This window comes from Moschus berezovskii, chromosome 11 (assembly GCF_049115385.1).
Source record: "Moschus berezovskii isolate FMDL1 chromosome 11, NW_MosBer_1.0, whole genome shotgun sequence".
Lineage (NCBI taxonomy): Eukaryota > Metazoa > Chordata > Mammalia > Artiodactyla > Moschidae > Moschus > Moschus berezovskii.
In genome coordinates this window covers 11036881-11058277 of record NC_142470.1, presented here as the reverse complement: position 1 = coordinate 11058277, position 21397 = coordinate 11036881, and the positions used below count along the sequence as shown (strand labels likewise).

The window sequence follows — 21397 nt, the reverse complement described above, 5'->3', positions numbered from 1 at the left end:
AGCGTTAGGGTGGCTTCTCTTGATGTCTCTTCAGCCTCTTTCCTGGGTAGGAGGTGAGGATGCCCTGTCCACAGGCAGGTAAAGGGCAGAAGCCACAAGCCACATGATAAGTATATGAGCAGTGGGCACTGGCAGACCCTCAGCCTGAAGATTCAGCTCAGGGTATACAAACAAGTGAGCTGGAGTCTTGACCATGTACTCCAAAGATAAGGAGGGAATGAGTAGCATTCCCATTTGACAGATGGGAAATTAGGGTGTGTAGAAAGCTGGTTGGTGAATCAAAAAACCTAGGTTTTCTGGCCCTTTGTTGTTCTTAGACTGTGTGACTTTGGGCAAGTCACTGCCTATTTCTGGACCTCAGATTCCCCATTGGAAAAACATCTTCCCAACTTCCCTTCCATATAGCGCCTTCTAGGATTCCCTGACCTGGGTCGGGTCCAGGAACAAGTGAGCAAAAAACCCCAGATAACCTGATCAGCACTTTGCCATCTCTCATTTCTCTACCTGGGAGGAATATTTGGTCTTGGGCATCCTCTGAGCCATGCCGAGGACTATAGAGCTTGTGGGGGAGGGCTCGCATTCAAAGCAAAGACAAAGAAAACCCAACACCCTGTTTATGTAGTGAGTCAGCCAAACACTTGCTAGATTGTGTGTGTGTGTGTGTTGTCCCAGGGCAAGCTGGGGCTGGTGGGGCGGGGAGACACATCCTAGAGTTTGGAGGATGAAGCAGCTGGGGGACTCAGCACAGCCCTCCCCCAGACATCTCCCACCCACACCACTCACCCAGCTGGGAAAAATAAAAATCAAGTGATGGGTGAATTTACTCCACATTCCTCAGCACAGCCAGACTCCTGCTGGCTCTGAGAGAGAGCTGTTTTCATTATTACCCTCCCTCCCCCAACAATCCTCCTTCCTCTTCAAGCCCGTCCTATTTTCTGAGGGTGAGGGGCGAGCCCTTTGGAGGGCCAATCTGGGAAGTGAGGTCTGTCTAGGGCCCTAAAGGGTTAGGTTGGCCCCGCTTCAGACTTCCTGCTCCTGGGAGGTCTGGCCTCCCCTTCTGCTCAGGACTTTCAGGGGTACAGGGGCAACTTAACCCCAGAACGCTTGTGGCCAGCTCCTCGCTTGGCATGTTTTAATTTTGTGTTTATAACCAGGTCTCTCCTAAGCAGGACTTGGGGTTTCCATCTAAGGAAGAGCTTTGTCCAGCTTTGGAGTGAGAGGCGTTCACAGCTTCCTGGCATCTCTGAGGGGCTGCCCAGTGAGGAGGTTAGGATGGATGGACGGGTGACCACGTGACACCCAGGCGCAGTACCAGAGGCCTCCAGGAATGCGCTTGCTGCTGAAGGTCCTGGGAATGTGGCTGAGAATTCCACACCTCTACCTCAGTTTCCCTATCTGCGAAAGAGCTGCTGGCACCTCATTTCTTCTATTCAGGGGTGGGAAGGTGATCTTTGGGCAGCCCTGCCGCCGATCAGAGGCCTGAGGACAGGGAGGAGGTACCAAGGCCTGGAGGAGCTGGGCCAGGGGAGCAGGAGGGGCTGGCGCAAGCAGGCGGTGGTATTCCAGGCTGGATCAGATGTTCCAGGCCAGGCCATTCTCAGAGGCTTAGGTGTTGCTGCTCCTCCGCTCAGGGAGTTGCCGCCTGTGGGTGTAATTGGGAACAGGCTTCATAGTAGGCCAGGGCTGCACAGTGATGGAGTCCTCCTGCACAAAACAGTGTGGGGCCAAGCCAGGCCCCTCGGGTCTCTCTGCAGGAAAAGTCTTGCCCCATCTCTCCCACTGGCTGGGGCACGTGAAGAACATCCTGGGTGCCAAGCCCTCTGCCTAGGGTTTACATTCAAGATCTTACACAACATTCAGGATTTCCCCATTTGACAGACTTGAACAATGAGATTCAAAAGAGTCAGGTTGGGGCTGCTCAAAAATCCAAGACAGGGAACTTGGGGAGTTTGGAGATTCCTGGGGCTCCAGGATTCTCAGCCTTTAGATTCTCACCCAAATACCTGAGGAGCCTGGGAGAGTCTGCGTCAAGATGGAGTAAGGACAGGGCATCTGCATTTTCCACGTTATCCCATCCCAGGTAATTCTGAGGCACATCTCCCAGCTGAGAACTCACGGAGGTTTGTGGAGCAAGAGAATGACAGATCATCAAAGAGGAGCTTTGGAGGATTAATCTACCCGAGAGGCGGCTCCCTATACTGTCTGTTGTTTAGTTGCTAAGTAGGTCTATTAACCATACTTACTTTAGTTGCTAAGTCATGTCTGATTCCTTACAGTTCCATGGACTGTAGCCTGTGAAGCTCCTCTGCCCATGGGATTTCCCAGGCAAGAATACTGGAGTGGGTTGCCGTTTCCTTCTCCAGGGAATCTTCCCCACTCAGGGATCAAATCCGCAACTCACATGTCTCCTGCATTGGCAGGCGTGTTCTTTACCACTGAGCCACCAGGGAAGCCCCATATATTGTCTAGGTAGTGGTTGCATTAACTAAGCAGTTAACGCAACCTGAGCTTAGGCTGTGGCCAGGGAGTGGCGATCATTGAGATAGAAGATATTTAGGATGAAGCATCGGAAGAACGGGCTTCTTATGTGGCACAGTGATAAACAATCTGCCTGCCAATGCAGGAGACACAGGTTCAATTCCTGGGTCCAGAAGATCCCCTGGAGTAGAAAATGGCAACCTATTCCAGTATTCTTACCTGGGAAATCCCACGGACAGGCGAGCCTGATGGGCTACGGTCCATGGGGTCGCAAAGAGTTGGACACGACTTCGCAACTGAGCGTTTATGCACACACATCAGAAGAAAGTGACTGGTGGGTTCGTTCTGGTGAGAGTGGTGAGAGCAAGGAGGAGGCTCAAAGACCTGAGCTGTGCAGGAGGGTAGACAGACGTGGGTTTGGGAGAAGACGGTGGGGCCAGTTTTGAATGGATTAAGTTGGGGTGCCCGTGGGGTGCATCCGGAGGCAGTGTCCAGATGACCATGGGCTCTAGGGGAGGTCTTTGCCTGCAGAAGGACATGTGGAAACTGCCTCTTGGTGAATCTGGGCTGGGAAGAAGGGAAGCTTCAACCTCCAGGTGACACAATCTGTTCTGTTCCTAGAACATTTTCTAGGTTGAAACCCCACTCTCCATTCTGGCCAGATTTACCCATCTCTCTTCAGAAATATCAAACATGCCTTCTTGGCCTCTTATTGTGAGATTTCCTTGCAAATAGCTGGGGATCTTTTTAAGCACAAGCCACCCACACTCACTTCTGGGGGCTTTAGCAGCAGTGTATGCTGAGCGAGGCTGCAGGGAGAGATGGGGGCTGAGGCAGGGACTTTCCTGCTTGGCAGCAACCCCAGCCCGCAGACTGAGGGCAAGGTGGATCAGGCCCATTCCCCTGCCCGACCGAGGCCTGATCCTTCCAGGGCCACCATCTCTCTCCCAGCTCAGTTGCTGTTGGAGAAGCCCTTGCCTGGTGACTGTGGGTGGTCGTAGGAGGAAGAGCATGGGAACTGCATCTTGGAGTCAGGCTGTGCTGTGCGACCCTGGGCAAACCCCTCACCTTCTCTGAGACTCAGATCTCTCTTCTAAGACGTGTGGTTGTGGTGAGAGCACAGAGGTAGAAAACTACGTACAAACGTGCCAGAGGGTTATTGGCAGCAACTTCAGTAGCGAGCAGAGAGCAGCTCTTCTGTGCCAGGTGCTGCACACGCGTTGACTCATTTCAGCCTCAGGACAAGCTTATGGGGAAAGGACTGTTATCCTCCCCATTTTACAGAGGAGGAGGCTGAGACTCCGAGGGGTCAGGGCCATGCGGGGAGGACATGTGGGAGCTGGGATGTGAGCCCAGGCCTGGCTCCTTTCCATGACGCTCCGCTGCCTCCAGTCAAGCACCACAGGACACTGTGACCACAGGAGGCGGGCCCTGCCCTGGGCTCCTGGCAGCCGGGGCTGGAGCGGAGGCCCTCTTCCGACTCCTGCCTCCCGGCCTGTGTCAGGGCCTTGACTGCCCCCATCAGGACATAGCACCTCATCTGAGGAGGGAAGGAATGTTGCAGTCATGTGGAGGCCGCTGCTGGTGGCGATGGGTGTTGGATTATGGGTGAGTTCCCAGGAAGAGGCCTCTTTGGCCTTTGCTACATAGAACACACCCACATCCACTTGCTGGGCTCTTCACCCCACCTGGGGGAGTGGGTGGGGGTGACTAGGGGTTCCAGCAGAGCTGGGAAGGGGGCCCGGAAGTCTCAAAGCGAAGGCAGGCTACCGCGCCAGTGGTGATCTAAAGAATGTACAGCATCTGAGCCTGGCTGTCAGTGCTCATGGGCTCAGAGAATTGCCCAGCCGGGCCCAGGGTCCACTTGCCCTGCAGAGAACCCTGGACAAAACTTCCACCAAAGCACCCCCTTCCCTGCCCTCCTCATCCTCCGCGGGACAGCAAGTCTACCCGTGTTGGGCTCTCATCCCTTTGAACAAGTTATTTGCTGGCTCCAGGGCTATTTTCGCATCTGGAGAACACTGCTAAGAATATCTAGGGAGTCTAGGGAGTTCCTTGGTGGTCCAGTGGCCGGACCATCCTCCATGCTCCCAATTCAGGGGCCAGGATTCAATCTCTGGTCAGGGAACTAGATCCCACACGCCGTTACTAAGGGTTCACTTGCCGCGACAAAGACCAGAGGTCCCAGGTGCTGCAGTTAAGACCTGGCACAGCCAAACAGATAAATAAAAAGAATAGCTACCAGTGTACCCACGTGGAGAAGTATAGAGGGATAAACAGGCCCCCGTCAGGATTATTGGTGGTGATAACAACAACAACATATTCCTGGGATTCTGTCTCCCAGTCCTCACACGGTCTTTTGTTGGGTATACTCACTAGTACCCTCATTTTACAGGTGAAGAAACTGAGGCACAGGGAGGTTAAGTAATCTGCCCAAGAGCACACAGCAGTAGGTGGCCCACACCTCCCCAGCGCTCAGTGAGTTCTCCATAAATGTCTCCTCCCTGGGCTCCACATCCCAGGCTTGCCTCCTCCATCCACCGTCTGTCCACAAAGCAGGTTGACTGAGTGCCCTGCAGACCTGGTCCTGGCTCTCTCCTGCTGATAATCCTTCCATGACTTCCCAGTGTTTTCAGGAAGAAGACCAGATCCTCAGCCAGCTTTAAGGGCCCTCCATGAGTCAGGTTCTGCCTCCCTCAGCCTTACCTCCTACCACCAGGCCCTCTGTAGGCACGAGCCAGAATGAACCTCCTCCAGGCTCCCAAGGTGCCCAGTCCTTGCTTGTCTTTGCACATCTGACTTGCTCTCCCTGGACTTTCTACTCATGCTTAGAAATGTCCCCTGGGGTGCCCTCCTCCGAGCAGTCTTCATGGGTGTCTTTCTCTGGATCTCAGGGCTCAATGCGTCAACTTCTCCCAAGGCTGAAAAGGTCAAGGATGCACCTCTATCTACTTCTGCAACTCCAGCTCCTACCCAGAGTCTCGCAGAGGCCAGGGCCTCAAACAGGTGTCTGAGGGCTCAGAGCAGAAATGGAGTGCCTACTGCCCTTCCCCAGAGGACGCTGGGATGCTCATGGGGGTGGGCTTGGCAAAAAGCCCAAGGGGACCTTGAATTCACCTGGGTCCTGGTGGCTTTGGTGAGAGCTCAGAGGTGTGGGTTTGTTGACTGAGTCATAAGTAGCTGTGCCCTGACGAGTTGACTCACTGGAAAAGACTCTGATGCTGGGAAAGGTTGGGGGCGGGAGGAGAAGGGGACGACAGAGAATGAGATGGCTGGATGGCATCACCGACTCTGTGGACATGAGTTTGAGTGAACTCCGGGAGTTGGTGATGGACAGGGAGGCCTGGCGTGCTGTGATTCATGGGGTCGCGGAGAGTCGGACACGACTGAGCGACTGAACTGAACTGAGAGCCTGGAGCCCAGGATGGGCTGGCTGAGCCAGCTAGGGGAGTTCTGGCTGGGACTCCCAAGACCCTGCTGGTGTGTGAGGGCAAAGTAGGCTGGAGCCTGGGGCCTGCCACTAATCTCACCCAGCTGACTCCTGCAGACTCAAAGTTCTGCTGCCCCCAGTGACCACACTTAAGACACTGGGTCTGTGGCCTCCCAGGGCGGGCTTGAAGGAAAAGGGGGGAGGGAAGGGAACACCCCCCTCCCCCAGCCCTGGCCTTCAGCTCACCACGACCTCTCCTGCAGGTGTTCGGCGACGTGGACCAGGTGCGCATGACCTCGGAGGGCTCCGACTGCCGCTGCAAGTGCATCATGCGGCCGCTGAGCAAGGACGCGTGCAGCCGGGTGCGCAGCGGGCGGGCGCGCGGGGAGGACTTCTACACGGTGGAGACGGTGAGCTCCGGCACCGACTGCCGCTGCTCCTGCACGGCGCCGCCCTCCTCGCTCAACCCCTGCGAGAACGAGTGGAAGATGGAGAAACTCAAGAAACAGGCGCCCGAGCTCCTCAAGGTAGACCTTCTGGAGTAGCGGCGGGATGGGGCCCCCTCCTGCGCCGACACCTAGCGTGGGCTGCGGGGCCGGCCCTCCAATGAGAGGGCCGCGCTTGTTAGGAGAGGGGTTGTGCTCGCCCCATTTCACAGGTGAGGAAACAGAGGCTCCCTGGGAGGCAACCGCATCTTGCCTAAGGCCACTGGGCCAGTCAGCAACAGAGGCAGCGTGCTCCGGCGAGTTTACCTGAAGACAGCGCTTTACTGTCTCATTACCATCCAGCCGAGTGTCCTGGTTTTACCCAAACCAGATCATCTGTCGTCACCTCCACACAGCGTTTTAAATTTTGTGGCACCTGATTGTTTTCATGTCTTAACATTTCCCGTATTCATGTACCACCTTCGTGCCAGATGTTGTGCTAAAGCTCTTTTTCTCTACATTATTTCTCTAAATTCTTAAGCCATTCTGTGAAATATGGGATCTTTGCTCTCATTTTATAAATGAGAAAACTGAGGCTTGGAGAAGTTAGGTAACTGGCCCAAGAGCTCACATAATGACATGCAGCCTTAAATCTATACCCTGTTTTTATGTGAATGTTGTGCTTATAACCGCGCATCCACCACAGGAAGATTAGAAAGAGGTGCCACCTCTGGGTGACCCAGCCCTGTGCCAGGCCCACCACCAGGACCCATAGCTTGGATAGACGTGGACAGGGAGATCACAGCTACCCAGCCAGCCAGGCACCCGGGTACCATTCACACGTTGCAGAACTCCGTCCTTGGAAGGCCTGGTGGGGCTAGGATTTGAACTCAGATCCTTCTGTGTCCAAAGCATGTGTTCCAAATCACCCTCCTCTCCTGTCTTCCTTTTTGTAATAGCCCAGATAATTTGATGGCCTTTTCTCAAACTGGAGGATAATTGACTTACGATGTTATGTTAGTTCCTGCTGTACAACAACGTGAATTAGCTCTAAGTATACATGTATCCCCTCCCTCAGGAGTCTCCCTCCCATCACCCCTGTAGGTCATCACAGAGAATTTGGTGGCTTTTGATAGGATCTGTTTCTTTTATAATTTCTTCCAAACGTGTCTATTTTGCCCTTTTCGTGTCAAGAACTGTGACGTTCACTGAGATGTTACCCTACTTGTAAACTAACAAGTCAGCCTGCCAGTTTCATGGACGCTGGCAGAAGACATGAGCCAGAGACAAAGGACTTTATTACTCATGGTCACCAGAGTGTCTCCACTTTCTTGCACTGGTTCTCCCACTCACTTCCCGTGGGGTGATGCAGTGGGGGCTGGATAACACGTGCACATTCAGTGGGATGTCTTCCAAGAGAAGAGCTCCTACTTAGAGAATCCAAATCTCTTATAAGGAGCACCAAACCCACCTTTCCTGCTCTGGAGGGAAACATTCTCTGGCTGCTCCAAGGCTGTTCACTCTATAGCAAGGTGGCCTGGAACAAGAACAGTAAGCGCCTCTGCAGGCAAGACACACAGAAAAGCAAGAGGCCCCAGGAAGAATTGTCTCCCAACATTTGGCTCAAAATGTTTTCTTTAAATTTAACTTTAGTTTTATTTTTGTAACAACTGGATGGATACCAAAACTCTCAAAGTTTTGGGGGGCGGGGGTTGGGTTGAATTTTAGGCCAAGTGGCTTCTTTTTTTTTGGAATGAAATTCTTTCTTTAGTTTATTTTTGGCTGAGACGAGTCTCTGTTGCTGAGTGGGCTTTCCTCTAGTTGTGGTGAGCGGGGCTCCTCTTTGGTGCAGTGCATGGGCTTCTCACTGTGGTGTTTTTCTTGTCGCAGGGCACAGGTTTAGGAGCTCAGGCTTCAGTAGTTGCAACTTGCAGGCTAGAGAGTACAGGCTCAGTAGTTGCAGCACATGGATTTAGCTGCTCTGCTGCATGTGGAATCTTCCTGAACCAGGGATTGAACCAGTGCCCCCTGAATTGACAAGCAATTCTTATCCAGTGTACCATCAGGGAAGTCCCCAAGTGACTTCTTGACAACTTGGCAATTCCTGGACCACACTGTCTCCCAAATTCACTAGCATTCTGCAGACTCCAGGGACTGAGCCATAGGCCAGTCTTCAGTTACAGGGACAAATCAACTTTTGCTCACATCCACTTCTCAGTAACCCAACTGTAAGCATACTGGACATGAGGCTGGACAAAACCTTTTTCTAAAGGCTAGCTGGTTTAATCCTTGCTACAACCCTTTGGAGAGGGAACTTATGTTCCCAGCTTTACTTGGGGGAGGAATCTGAGGCCCAGAGAGGAATTATGACTTGCCTAAGATCACAGAGCAAGAAATTGGCAGCACTAAGATTTGAACCCAAGAATTCTCTGCTGTGTCCCCTTGCCCAGTGGAGAGGCCACTGGGCAGTTCTCTTAGCCTGGAGATATCCCTTAGGCCTTTCGGTGCACAGCAGCCGTGGGATTTTTTATTCAGCCTTAGAGGACTAGAGTGGGGCAGTGGTAGGATTAACCCAACTGGTGGGCTTGTAGGAAGAGCCCAGAGAAGATACTCTGCCTCCTCGACACCTTAGGAGCAAACGTGAGGGCCTGAGAGGTACCCAGAGAGCCCCAAGAGGAGCCATGGACAGAAGCAGTACCAGACAGGGCTGAGGCCTCTTCTATTTGGTGTGGCTCCGCCCTCCTCCGTGGGTACCCCACCACCACCCCAGAAGAGGTTAGGAGAAGCCACTGTGAAGGATGACAGAGCATACCCACCTATACCTGCTCCTTGTCTCCACCCCAGCCCTTCCCCTCAAGCCAAGAACTGCGACTGTTACCGGACCTTAGTTGCACGGCTCCGAGGAAGAAGAATGGGATTCTAGATCCCCTTTCTTGGGGAGGTGGCCGCAGGGAGGAGCAGTGTTTCTCACCTCTTCACTTCCTTTCCTTCTGGACATGAACCAGACACGGCCCCACCCTTGAGAAATCCCAGTCCTGTGGGGACACAGCTGCTGATCCCAATAATGGCTCGGTAGTCAGTGCTAGACCAAGTGACATCCCAGGGACCGTGGTAGTCCTGAGGAGGAGGAAACATTAGAACTGGGCATTGAGGGATGTGTAGGAGTCCCTCAGGCAGAGCAGCAATAGACAGGCTAGAAGAGAATGAGTAGAATGGGTATGACCCAGGGTGCCTCCTTGCCCTTGTCTGTCCCAGCCTTACTAGCCACCGGTCAATTCCATACTGTGCTTCTCAAAATATATATGGTGAAAGACCAGTTTTTTAAAAATCTGTCAAGAGTCAATATTTTGTAAAATACTGTAAAATTAGTTGTTAGAAAAATGAAATGGACTATAAACAAAAAAACTAAATACAAGTCCAGTGTTTTATTAGTAGAGTCCACAGATATAAAATTTCTCTGTTGAACGGCTCTGAAATTTTATGAAAGTCTACTCTCGCTTTGCATAATTATTTAATCACAGACTGGTAATGAGCAGCTTGGACTGGCAATGGTGCTGGTCTGCAGACCACACTTTGAGTAGCTTGGCTCAAACCCGCCATGTGTCTTCACACCTTCAGCTCTTTGCACGAGCTGTTCCCTTGGCCTGGAATGTCTGTCTCTGGCCATTGTTGCTCAATTTGTGCTTCTCCTTCAGAGTTCAGTTCAGTCTTCCTCCTGGCAGACTTTTCCAACCCACACCCACTCCCAGACAAGGTCAGTGCCCTGCTGTTAATGACCTGGGCACCTGTGTGTGTTTCCATCTGTGTTCCCTGATCTGGACACCTCTGTGTCACTCTGCACTCCTTGACAGCCTATGAAGGATCACAGAAGCTCGTGTCTATATTGTCATCACTGTCCTTAATGCCTGGGCCAGAGTGAACATTTGCTGAGACCAAAGAAGATGGCAGGGGCAGATCGAAGCAACCTTGAGTGCCAGGCTTAGGAGATTAGAAGCCCCACCTGGGCAGTGGGGAGCCACAGTGAGCCATCTGGCAGGGGAGAGACCCATGGTCAAAGCTGTGCTTCGGGAAAGCACTTTTGGTGGCCTTGAAGGCAACAGAAGTGAAGCTGGGAGGTCCCATTTAGCCTCCTGGAATGGTACTGATCACTGATATTCATGAAGCCCTTGCTATGCACCCACTCTGAGCTGAGCCCTGTCCAGACGGTACTGCTCTGCACCATACCCCTGCAGCCCACCTCCCAGAGAGAAGCTGAGACCCAGGAGCGTCTAGTTCTGAAACTGCACAGTTCTGAAACCGAAGTCCACAGAGCCCTGGGGGTACCATGCAACCCTTCCAAGGCTGAACAAGGTTGTGGGGAAGCAGAGGAGGCTCAGGGCCCTATCCCTGCTTCCACCAGAGTTCCTCTTTTTCTGTTTTCAAGATCAGAGTCTACTCAGAGAACTGTCTGGCTTAAAACAGCTTGAACACCCCTGGGAGAGTGGGAGTAAAACTGTTGGAAACAGCTGGCCAAGGCCAAACAGGAGCGCCAGCCTGCTCAGGCCCTGAGAATGCATACAGGGGGTGGACTGGAGGAACTGCCCACTAGAGGCAAGGGAAAGCTGATTTCCCAACTGGCCCTTTGTGCCAAGGTTTCCCTGACACTCTCACTGGCATCCTGGCCATCTGGAGGGAAGGATCACATCCTGATGAGGTGTGACAGAGAGGGGATGGAGTTGGGCAGCTGAGGGGAGAGTCATGAACTGGGCGAGGGAGACGCGGCATCTGCTACTCACTGGTTGTGCAAGCCCCTCCCCATCTCTTGGCCTCAGTTTCCCCACCTGAACCCAGACAGGCGCAGTAAAGCATGATGGGAAAGAGGTTTTGGTTTATACCAATCTGAGCTCTGCTTCTGGCTCCACCATTTAACAGCCGGGGGCCTTGGCTTCACCTCTTTAAGCAGCAGCTTCCCTATCTGCACGACAGAGATAAAAGACCTCCAAACCTTATCATAGGTCGGGTGCCCAGAAGCAGACTCTTGTGTACAGATGACTTATTATGAAAGGACTCCCAGGAGGAGCTGATACTGAAGCGGATGAAGCAGCAGCAGGGCTGGGGAGGGAGGGGGAAGGAAAGGAGCCCAGTAGAGGAACGGTTCCAGCCAAGTGCCAGCCCCAGCTGCAGGGGACGCTGGAGTATGAGTGGCAGCTCACTTGTCCTGCAGGGCTAGGATGTGGCTTCTAGATGTCCACACCAGGCTGCCCTTGCCTACAGACTGCCGCAGGAGGACGGACACTCCCAAACACTTTGAGGGGCAACGTGGCTCTGAAGAGTCACAGATACAGGCTGTTAAAAGGGAGGCACGTGGAAGCCAGGCTTGGGCACGAGAAACAGAAGCAGTGATCCAGGGTGTGGATAGAGCTCCTTCGGTGTCCACTGCTCCACTGTCCTCGGGGTTGTTATGAATTAAGTGGTTCATTCAGGCCCTGACACAGTGCCTGCCATATGTGGAATATGCTTAGTTGTGTTCAACTCTTTGCATCCCCATAAACCGCAACATGCCAGGCTTCCCTGTCCTTCACCATCTCCTGGAACTTGCTCAAACTCATGTCCATGGAGTCGGTGATGTCATCCAACCATCTCATCCTCTGTCGTTCCCTTCTCCTCCTGCCTTCAATCTTTCCCAGCATCAGGGTCTTTTCTGTGAGTCGGCTATTTGCATCAGGTGGCCAAAGTATTGGAAGTTCAGCCTCATCTTCAGTCCTTCCAATGAATAATTCAGAGTTGATTTCCTTTAGAATGGACTGGTTGGATCTCCTTGCAGTCCAAGGGACTCTCAAGAGTCTTCTCCAGCACCACAGTTCAAAAGCATCAATTCTTTGGCACTCAGCTTTCTTTATGGTCCAACTCTCACATCCATACGCAGCAAAGTGATGTCTCTGCTTTTTAATATGTTGTCTAGGTTGGTCATAGCTTTTCTTTCAAGGAGCAAGCATCTTTTAATTTTATAGCTGCAGTCACCATCCACAGTGATTTTGGAAACCAAGAAAATAAAGTCTCTGTTTCCATTTTTTCCCCATCTATTTGCCATGATGTGATGGGACCAGATACCATGATCTTAGTTTTTTGAATGTTGAGTTTTAAGCCAGTTTTTTCACTCTCCTCTTTTACCTTAATCAAGAGGCTCTTTAGTTCCTCTTCACTTTCTGTCATCAGCTATGTATCTGAGATTATTGATATTTCTCCCTGCAATCTTGATTTCAGCTTGTGCTTCACAACCCAGCATTTAACATGATGTACTCAGCATACAAGTTAAATAAGCAAGGCGACACTATACAACCTTGATGTACTCTTTTCCCAATTTTGAACCAGTTCATTGTTCCATGTCCAGTTCTGTTACTTCTTGTCCTGCCACGTGCTGTGCCTTTTCCCTAACCCTCACCCTTCCCTGGCAGCTGCAGTCCATGGTGGATCTCCTGGAGGGCACCTTGTACAGCATGGACCTCATGAAAGTGCACGCCTATGTCCACAAGGTGGCTTCCCAGATGAACACATTGGAAGAGGTAAGGGCAGGGCTCAAGCTGGTGGCCAGGTTGCTGCCTGGGCAGTTCTGTGTGGACCCTGGTGGTTGTTAGAAGCTGGATTCCAGGAGGGAGCTGGGAGAAGGAGATGCAGGCCACAGGGTTCAACCTTTGAGGAGGAGATCCGACTGGGCCTCGAGGGCCCGCAGGAAGCTGGAGGGCTGGGTGGAGAAACTGAGGTGCCTGCTGATTGTGTGAAAGGGGTGTGGAGGGGGCTGGAACTTGTAGCCACCCTCAGTTCACCAAGACCGGGGCACAAGTCTGGGGGCGACCATTCATATGAAACACGAGTGTTGTGAAGGACTGGCCAAGCCTCCTGGGGCCAGGCCCAAGGCAGCATGACTGTTCAAGGACCCACCTACAGTGGAGACCGAGGTGCTAAGTGTCTTCTCCTGCTCAGGGCAAATGTGCCGGAGGCGCCGGAGGCCTGGGTGGGTGGCTGATACTGCCCCCTGAGGACGGGAACAGAGCTGAGTGAGCATAGAGGTTCAGGTTTGAGGTCTGTGTCTCTGCTGGCACAGCCTGGCCTCCGCCTGTTTCCTGCATCCGGTCCCTGCTGGGCTGCTGAGAGCATGGGGATATGCAGCTGCCAGCAGGGGTGTGAGGGGCTTCCTTTCCTGGCTTCCTTTCCAGTGGGAGGGGGCACCTGGGCATCCTGTGCCCCACAAGGGGAGATTAACCCCTTGTGTGCATGCGTGCTAAGTCACTTCAGTCATGTCCAAAGCTTTGCAACCCTATGGACTATAGCCTGCCAGGCTCCTCAGTCCACGGGATTATCCAGGCAAGAATACTGGAGTAGGTTGCCATTTCCTTCTCCAGGGGATCTTCCTGACCCAGGGATGAACCTGGGTCTCCTGCATTGCACTCAGGTTCTTTACCACTAGTGCCACCTGGAAAGCCCCTATTAACCCCTACAAACCCCAAAGTCCGGGGTCACTTAATTATTCGAAGATTATTTGGTGAGTATCTCTTTTGTGCCAGCACGGGAGAAAGATAGTAACAGTTGTTGAATTTCTACTGTGCCCCAGTGTTTCCTGTGCATAGTACGTGCCAGGTCCTCCTGTTGTTGGTTCCACAGTTCTGCTTTGACCTTTCTTTCCTCTTGTAATCTTAGGAAATGTTAACTCACTTCACATATCTGTGAGCCAGACAATCTGGAGGAGCCAGACAATGATTTCCACAGCCATAAAGAAATGATTTTTAAATTGTCTTCTGTTTTGCATTATCTTTGCTTTGCTTCTGTTCACTAAGTGATAGCTGTGAAAAACAAAAGAAGTTTTTTGCTAACACTGGGAGGAGACAGAGAGAACAGCCTCAGGAGGAGCTGGCTCCCTCTGCCTAAGGGAAAAACATCACAGGAAGTCAGGCAGCACTTTGGGGTCCCCGCTTCTCTCTGCTTTCTTCCCTTATGCCAGTGGTTCTCAGCCCTGCATGATTTTGCTCCCCAGGGCACAGCTGGTGTATCTGGAGCCATTTCTGGTTGTCACAATTTGGGGAAAGTGGGTGGCGGATGCTGTTGGTTCTAGTGGGCAGTGGTTGGGATGCTGCTAAACATCCTACAATGCAGGACAGTCCCACAATCCACAAATGTCAATAGTGCTGAGGTTGAGAAAGCTGCCTTACATGGTTTGCCTTCTGTCTTCCCTGTGATCCAGGTGGGAGTGGGGCTGTGTGTGTGTATGTTAGTCGCTCAGTCGTGTCCGACTCTTTGTGACCCTGTGGACTGTAGCCCACCAGGCTCCTCTGTCCATGGAATTCTCAAGGCAAGAATACTGGAGTGGGTTTGCCCTTCCTTTCTCCAGGGGATCTTCCCAAGCCAGGGATGGAACCTGGGTCTCCTGCATTGCAGGCGGATTTTTCACCATCTGAGAAATCAGGGAAGCCTGTGGGCCCAGGGGCTGCCAAAGCCAGGCAGTGTCTGCAGCAGGAGGGGGACAATGAGGCAGGGCAGCAGAAGCAGAGCAGGGGGTGAAGATGGGGCTTGGTGCCGTGGGTGGAGCCAACAAGTCCGAGAAGAAAAGCTGGAGACCTGGAGACTAGGCAGGGATCAGAGGCCACAGCAAAACCCCAATGAGTTTATGTTTATTCTATGAAAGGGGGATATTTATGTATTACTTGTGAATTTAAAGGTACTTTTAAAGTAGCAAAAGATGGGTAGCAACTTAAAAGGTGGATCCATAAGGGACTAGCTAAATACATTTTGGTCCATCCAGACAGTGGCCAACTGTGTGGTCAGTAGAAGGCGTAAGGAGCGCTATATACACAGACGTGCAAGAGTTCCCAAAACAGACTCAGGGGAGAAAGCAAAGTGGAAATGAGGGAAGAAAGGAGGGAGGGAGGGAGAAGAGGAATTCCCTCGCAGTCCAGTGGTTAGGACGCTGAGCTTTCACTGCTAAGGGCTTTGGTCCCTGCCAGGGTTCAGCGTCTGAAGTAAGATCCCACAGGCCATACAGCATGGCCAAGAAAAACGAAAGAAAAAAGAAAGAATGCCGTCACAATGACCCCAGAAACAGGAGGATGGGAGACAGATTTTCTATCCATTTGTGTCCTTTAATTTAGTACTATGAACATATTTTCTAATTGATCATTTATGCAGTTTTTAAATTAAAATTAATAACCACGGGGTTTCGAGCAGCATGCTTTATTTCACTGCTGCTCTTGGGTGCCGCCCCACCCATTCCCCTGGGCCCTGGGTTGGGAGACTGGGTTGGCAAAGCCTGATGGCAGAAGCCGGGGTGTGCCCCAGGGTGGGAGACAGCCCGGAGACTGGAAAGACCTCGAGTCCCGCCCCCACAGAGCATCAAGGCCAACCTGAGCCGGGAGAACGAGGTGGTGAGGGAGAGCATGCGCCACTTCGGCGAGCAGCTGAGGCACTACGAGAACCACTCAGCCATCATGATGAGCATCAAGAAGGAGCTCGCCAGCCTGGGCCTCCAGCTGCTGCAGAAGGACGCGGCCACGGCGCCCGCCACCGCCCCGGCCCCCCGCGCCGGCAGCAAGGCTCAGGTGAGACCAGGCTCTGGTGACGGGACCACAGGTGGGTGGGCTGGGAGCACAGGGTGCCGGGACCTCGGCCCCGAGGGCCAGCTGGGTCCTGGGTTGCGGTCATGGGTTGGGGCTGAGGGCTGGCCCGGTGGGAGAGGCCCTGGCAGGGTGGGGGCGAGGAGGTGCCTGCTGCACAGTAAGCAGCCAGACAGGTGAGCCGGGAGAGACATGGGGCTCCTGAGCCAGGCGATTGGCAGTGTTCTCACTCCTGGTTCCAAACTAGCGGGGACAGGGTTGCAGAGATGACCCTCCCTGCCTGGTCCAGGGGGAACCAGGTCACCTACAGCACAACCACTTGTAACCTCATCTGCTGTGGCTGGGCCCCTGGCTGCATCAGTTCTGCTCGGGGTGTATGCGGGCAATGCCTCCGGGACCCGAGCCAACTAATACCACTTCTTCATGCAACCAATTGATCGTGGGGTAGAGACATCCTGCAGCAAACACCCAGCCTTCCATCTTCAAACTCAGCCCCCAAAGCGTGCAAAGGCACTGCCCTTGTCACCAGGCAGAGCCATCCATGACATATAACACACCCTTTGGGCAAATTTGGGAAAAACGCCCTCCTCTAGCCAGACAGATTGCAGAAAAGACTCTCCCACTGGTCAGATAAATTAGAAGGGGGAGGGACCTCGCTGCTGGTCCAGTGGATAAGACTCTGAGCTCCCAATGCAGTGGGCTCGGGTTCCATCCCTGGCTAGGGAACTAAGATCCCATATACTGCAGCTAAGCTTGAGGACAGCAACTGCTAAGTCCTTGCACAGCAATGAAGACCCAGGGCAACAAAAACAAGTAAAAGAAAAAAAAGGAGGGTCCTCTTTGGGTGGATAAATTATCCGAAGGCTCCTTCCTATGACTGACACACACCAGGATGTGTGCCTTGGCAGATGGAGCACAGACTAGACTTTAGTTCCATTCGCTCCTTTGACCACTCACCACGTGCAGGACACAGCCCCCATCGCTCCCACAGTGGCCTTGTTTACTGGTGAGTGGGGGAAGAAGGCAGCTGACTTCTTCACAGACATTCTCAGCGAAGCCCACAGCGACCTGCAAGGACGGATGCTCATTGTCGGTTTGGCAGATGAGGAAGCATGGAGCAGGGTCACTCGGAGAAAGTGGCCTTGATGGAACCTGGGCCTGCGTGACGGCCCAGCCTACGCTCTTCCTCTCCACCCCTCAGCCTCCTGTGCTGACATTTTGATGATGGGACCATCTGTGTCTGCAGCAAGGACCACATAGATGCTGATAAAGCAGGGAGGAAGCCTGGTGCCTCGGCCCAGAGCTGGCTTCCTGCTCATTCCGTGCCAGTTTCAGAGCCGGAATGAGTCCTGATGGGGCAGTGGCACAGAAAGTCTAGATACAGTCCTTGCTGTATCTCCTGGAGATCCTGCCTAACAATGGGTAATGTCACAGGCTCAGTGTTCGCGTGCCAAGCCAGCATCAGAGGCGTTTAAAAGGAAGCTAAAATAACAAAATTCTTAAAATGTTAGAAACAGCATGCCCTAAGGTCAATGCCCTGGTGACCAACCATCCCAGTCTGCCCAGGACTGAAGGGTTTCCCGGGATACGGGACTTTCAGCGCTAACTGGGAAAATTCCAGGCACACTGAGATGAATTGGTCAGGAGGGCCTGAGAACCTCTCCCTGCTCACACACAAAGACCAGTGAGTGAGAGAGACGGAGGGGAAGCTGACCTCCCCGGGGAGCTGACCACTGCAGTCTACCCCCCCAGGCAGAGTGAACTGGAATTGGGAGGAACAGGAATCTAACCTATCAGGCTGGGCTGCAAGCCTACCGGGGAGCTCGAGAGCTGAGTAGGGAAACTAAGGCACACCCTGGTCACGGATGTCGCCACTATGGGAGGAGAGCTGTGAATTCACGAACACCTGGGACACAGGGCCTAGAGCCACCCACCACGACCAGCCCCCAAATGCTGAGCCTCCCTGACCCCCTGAAACATCCCTTCTACCACCCTCCAAGTCTGAGACTCCCCTTCTCCCCAGGACACAGCTGGAGGGAAAGGCAAAGACAACAACAAATATGGCAGCGTGCAGAAGAGCTTTGTCGACAAGGGCCTCTCGAAACCTCCTAAGGAGAAGCTGCTGAAGGTGGAGAGGCTGAAGGAGGGCAAAGACAGATATCCCCAGCCCACAGCCAAGCCCCGGGCCCTGGCCCAGCAGCAGGCCGTGATCCGAGGCATCACCTACTACAAGGCAGGCAGGAAGGACACGACCGAGGCCATGGCTGGTGAGTTGGAGGAAGACTGGAACCTTGGGGAGCAGGAGTCCTACAGGGACCCAGGATCTCTCCTGTAGAATGCCCCAGATCTCAGCTCCGTGGTTTACCTGGTGGTGCCCTTCGCTCGTCCACACAATGGGATAATCCCCCTCCTGGGCTTGTTGGGTGGGGATGAAACGATAAAATCAACGTGAAGCACCCCTGCAGTATTTCTAGCTGTCTCCTTCTCACTGGACTTTTCCTCCTTCCTTGAAAGATTTGCTGAAGTTTCACTGTGTGTGTGCTGTACCTTCCAGTCATTCTGCCTAACATGAAGCTCATGGTCTAGTGGGGAAAAGCACATGCATAACCAAGCAGCTGCCTCTGGTGGGGCGGGAGAATGCAGGGGCCAGACCAGGGTTCTGGGAAGTGCCCCAGGGCCTCTGCAGCACCTCCCATGCCCAGATTGGCATTGGAGTGAATGGCCTCTCCAGCACATCCCACTCTTTTCCCCCCAAAGAAGAGCCCACAGACTCTGGTCTCTTTCTCACAGCTCCCTACCAGATCACAGTGAAGTGCAACGAAATAATTAATCGAAAAACAAGAGATGAAAGTTCCAAGAGTTCCCAGATTTCTGGGCCATCCCCACTAGTGTGGTCCTGATCCTCCCTCTGAGCTCCTCCCAGATGCCTGCTCTCCTCTGATGTCCCCGAGAGGTGTCCCCAGCCTGCTTCCCCTTCCTGGGTCCTGCTGATCACCTCCTCCACTGAGGTTTTCTGCCTAGCCCATGCCCAAGGGGGCCAGGAGTGGAACTGTGAGGGACCAGTCTCCCAAGAGCCCCTCAATTCTTGGTCTCTCAGATCTCAGGGGCCTCTTCTCCCCAGCTCCTGGTGCCAGCTGTCAGCTCTGAGTCCTGCCAGTTCAGCCTGGCCACCGTGTAGAGCCGCTGACCCCTGGCCAGGGCCCTGCCCATGAACAGCTGCAGGCATCAGACTCTGCCAGTGAGGCCTGTGGGAACAAGCCCTGCCCTGGCTAGGTGCCAAGGTTGGGCCCCGCTGAGGCCCGCTGACCAGAGGGTGTGCCTTCATTCCCTAGAGACTCCAGGGGCTGCTCCCCACTGGGGCCTGGCTACACCCTGTGCAAAGAGGAAGCCCAGCAGGAAGAGACAAGGTAGAAGTCACATGAGCCTCAGTACACCTCTGGGGGCCCTGCCACTGCAGTAGCGACAGCACAGTTCCTTTGTCTCTGGAATCACAGCTTTGAATCCTTGCACGCATGCTGTCGCAGTTGATCCAGGAGAGGAAACAAGTTCAGAGAGGTGAAGTGACCACCTCCAGGTTTTGCAGCAAATTCGTGGGGCTGGAACCCAGAAGCTGAAGAATTTTTGTCCCCTGCTCTGTGCCATGGAGTCTTACTGCTTTCCCTGCCCATTCCAACCATTTCCCTGACCCCAACCATTCCAACCCAGGGGAGCGTGGGTCAGGGATGACCCAGAGATGGCCCCAACCAGATCTACGGAGCTGAAGAAGTTCCGGTCAGCACAGCCCATGCCAACAGGGGTGGAGGAAGAAGGGAAGGCAAGCAAGCTGAGAGATGGGAGTTAGGAGATGAACAAGGGGACAGAGACCTGGGATCCAGAGGGGATGGGAAGCTGGCCACGCCTGGCCTGCCCTACCTGCAGTGTCAAATCCCGGATGAGAGAAACTAAAGGGTGGTTCCAGACAAAGACAATGTCTGTAATACGGGAGCAGGGGTTTCTGCCTCCTGAAATTGGATCCAGGAAATGAAAACATTGGTACAAAGTATTTCTTTAGGAGGGAAAGGGGTCTCGGGTCCGGCACCTCACATTTGCCAGAATCTGTGCAAATGTCTCATATACGTTTTTCTCTCATCGATACAACAGCTTGATGTGGTAGACCTCACAACTCTGATTTCACAGAAGGGGAAGCTGAGGCCCACTGAGGAGGGGGACTTGACCGAGGCCACTCACCTGAGGGGCTTACAGCCAGTCTGCTGACCACGAAGACCTCCCCACTTCACAGTTTTGAAGGCTTTTCACTCCTCAGGGGCAATCCCCTGCTTTCCCCCATGGCCCCACCGCTGGCAGCCCAGTGGGCCTGGGGAGGATCCCGGGCAGTGGTGGGTGCTGCTCGGACGTGAGCACAGGGCCTTCTCTCCACAGACAATGCCCTCAAGGGCACTTCCTGGCTGGAGCAGCTGCCGCCCAGGGTGGAGGGCCGGCCACCCGAGCCCAACTCGGCAGAGCATGAGGAGGCTGCGCCCCAGGCCCCTGAGGGAGCGGACTTGGCCCCTGGCACCCCTGTCTCGGATCCCACCCCCACCCCCACCCCCAGTACCAGTCCCCTGCCCACCGAGCCACCTCCACACCCAGAAGTCCCCAGTCAAGGTGAGTAAGCCTCACAGGGGCAGCAAACTACTGCCTGTAGGCCAAATACAACCTGCAGCCTGCTTTTGTACAGCCCTTGAGCTAAGAATAGTTTTTACATATTTTAAGGGTTGTTTAAAAAAAAAATATGGAACAGAAATATGTGGTCTGGAAAGTCTAAAATGTTGTCTATCTGATCTTTGTAGGAAAAGCCTGACCACATTTACAGGGAAACAGATAAGTGTTCTCAACAAATTCTTCTTAAAACATCACCTAGAATCCCATCATCAAATCCAGCAACTATTTTTACTTCCGGATTTCTTCTGTCCAGTCTCTGGCCCTGTTTTTTATGTCCACGTTTGTAGTTTCGGCTTATGTCTTAGGTAGAAATCTTCCTAATTAAGTCATCGAGCCCATCCTTCTGGAGGGCATCTTGGCTGCCTGTGATAACAAGTCTTAAAACCATTCCCTACTTTGGTCCATGTGCATTCCACTTCTAGGAATCTTTCCTAAAGGATCCATCAGATATGTGGACAGCAGCTACCGCTTAACTGGTTTCCTTGTAGTCTATTTCTAATGTCAGAAAACTGAAAATAATCTCAAAGTCTAACACTGAGGGGGACTGGTTAAATTAATTCAGTGGCACAGCTGTCTGGCGGTCTGGTGGAACCTTGAAATCACATCATTAAAAGGCCATTTAATGATGTGAGAGATTGCTCAGTGGAGGGAAAAAACAGAATACATAAAACTGTATATTCAGAAGAATGATGGTGCTTTTTAAGTATTTCTGCGTGGCTGTACATGCAGAGAAAATAAGAAAAGGAAGGAAATACAACATGTTTAAAAATTTCTTTGAATAA

At 53.0% G+C, this 21397-nt stretch overlaps 1 protein-coding gene across 3 annotated transcripts in view; it reads left to right on the top strand.

Moving 5' to 3' along the window:
- Positions 1-21397, top strand: part of OLFML2A (olfactomedin like 2A) — a 28433-nt gene that overhangs the window by 1484 nt on the left and 5552 nt on the right. Inside the window, exons 1-6 of one of the 3 annotated variants that reach the window (XM_055399968.2) lie at positions 3500-4086; positions 6172-6435; positions 12768-12875; positions 15690-15899; positions 17938-18181; positions 20334-20558. In XM_055399968.2, coding sequence (XP_055255943.1) covers positions 4045-4086; positions 6172-6435; positions 12768-12875; positions 15690-15899; positions 17938-18181; positions 20334-20558 — 1093 coding nt within the window. In that variant the 5' untranslated portion in view covers positions 3500-4044. Of the gene's footprint in view, positions 1-3499; positions 4087-6171; positions 6436-12767; positions 12876-15689; positions 15900-17937; positions 18182-20333; positions 20559-21397 lie in introns of those variants that run through there. The other 2 variants (XM_055399966.2, XM_055399967.2) reach the window with 2 other exon arrangements.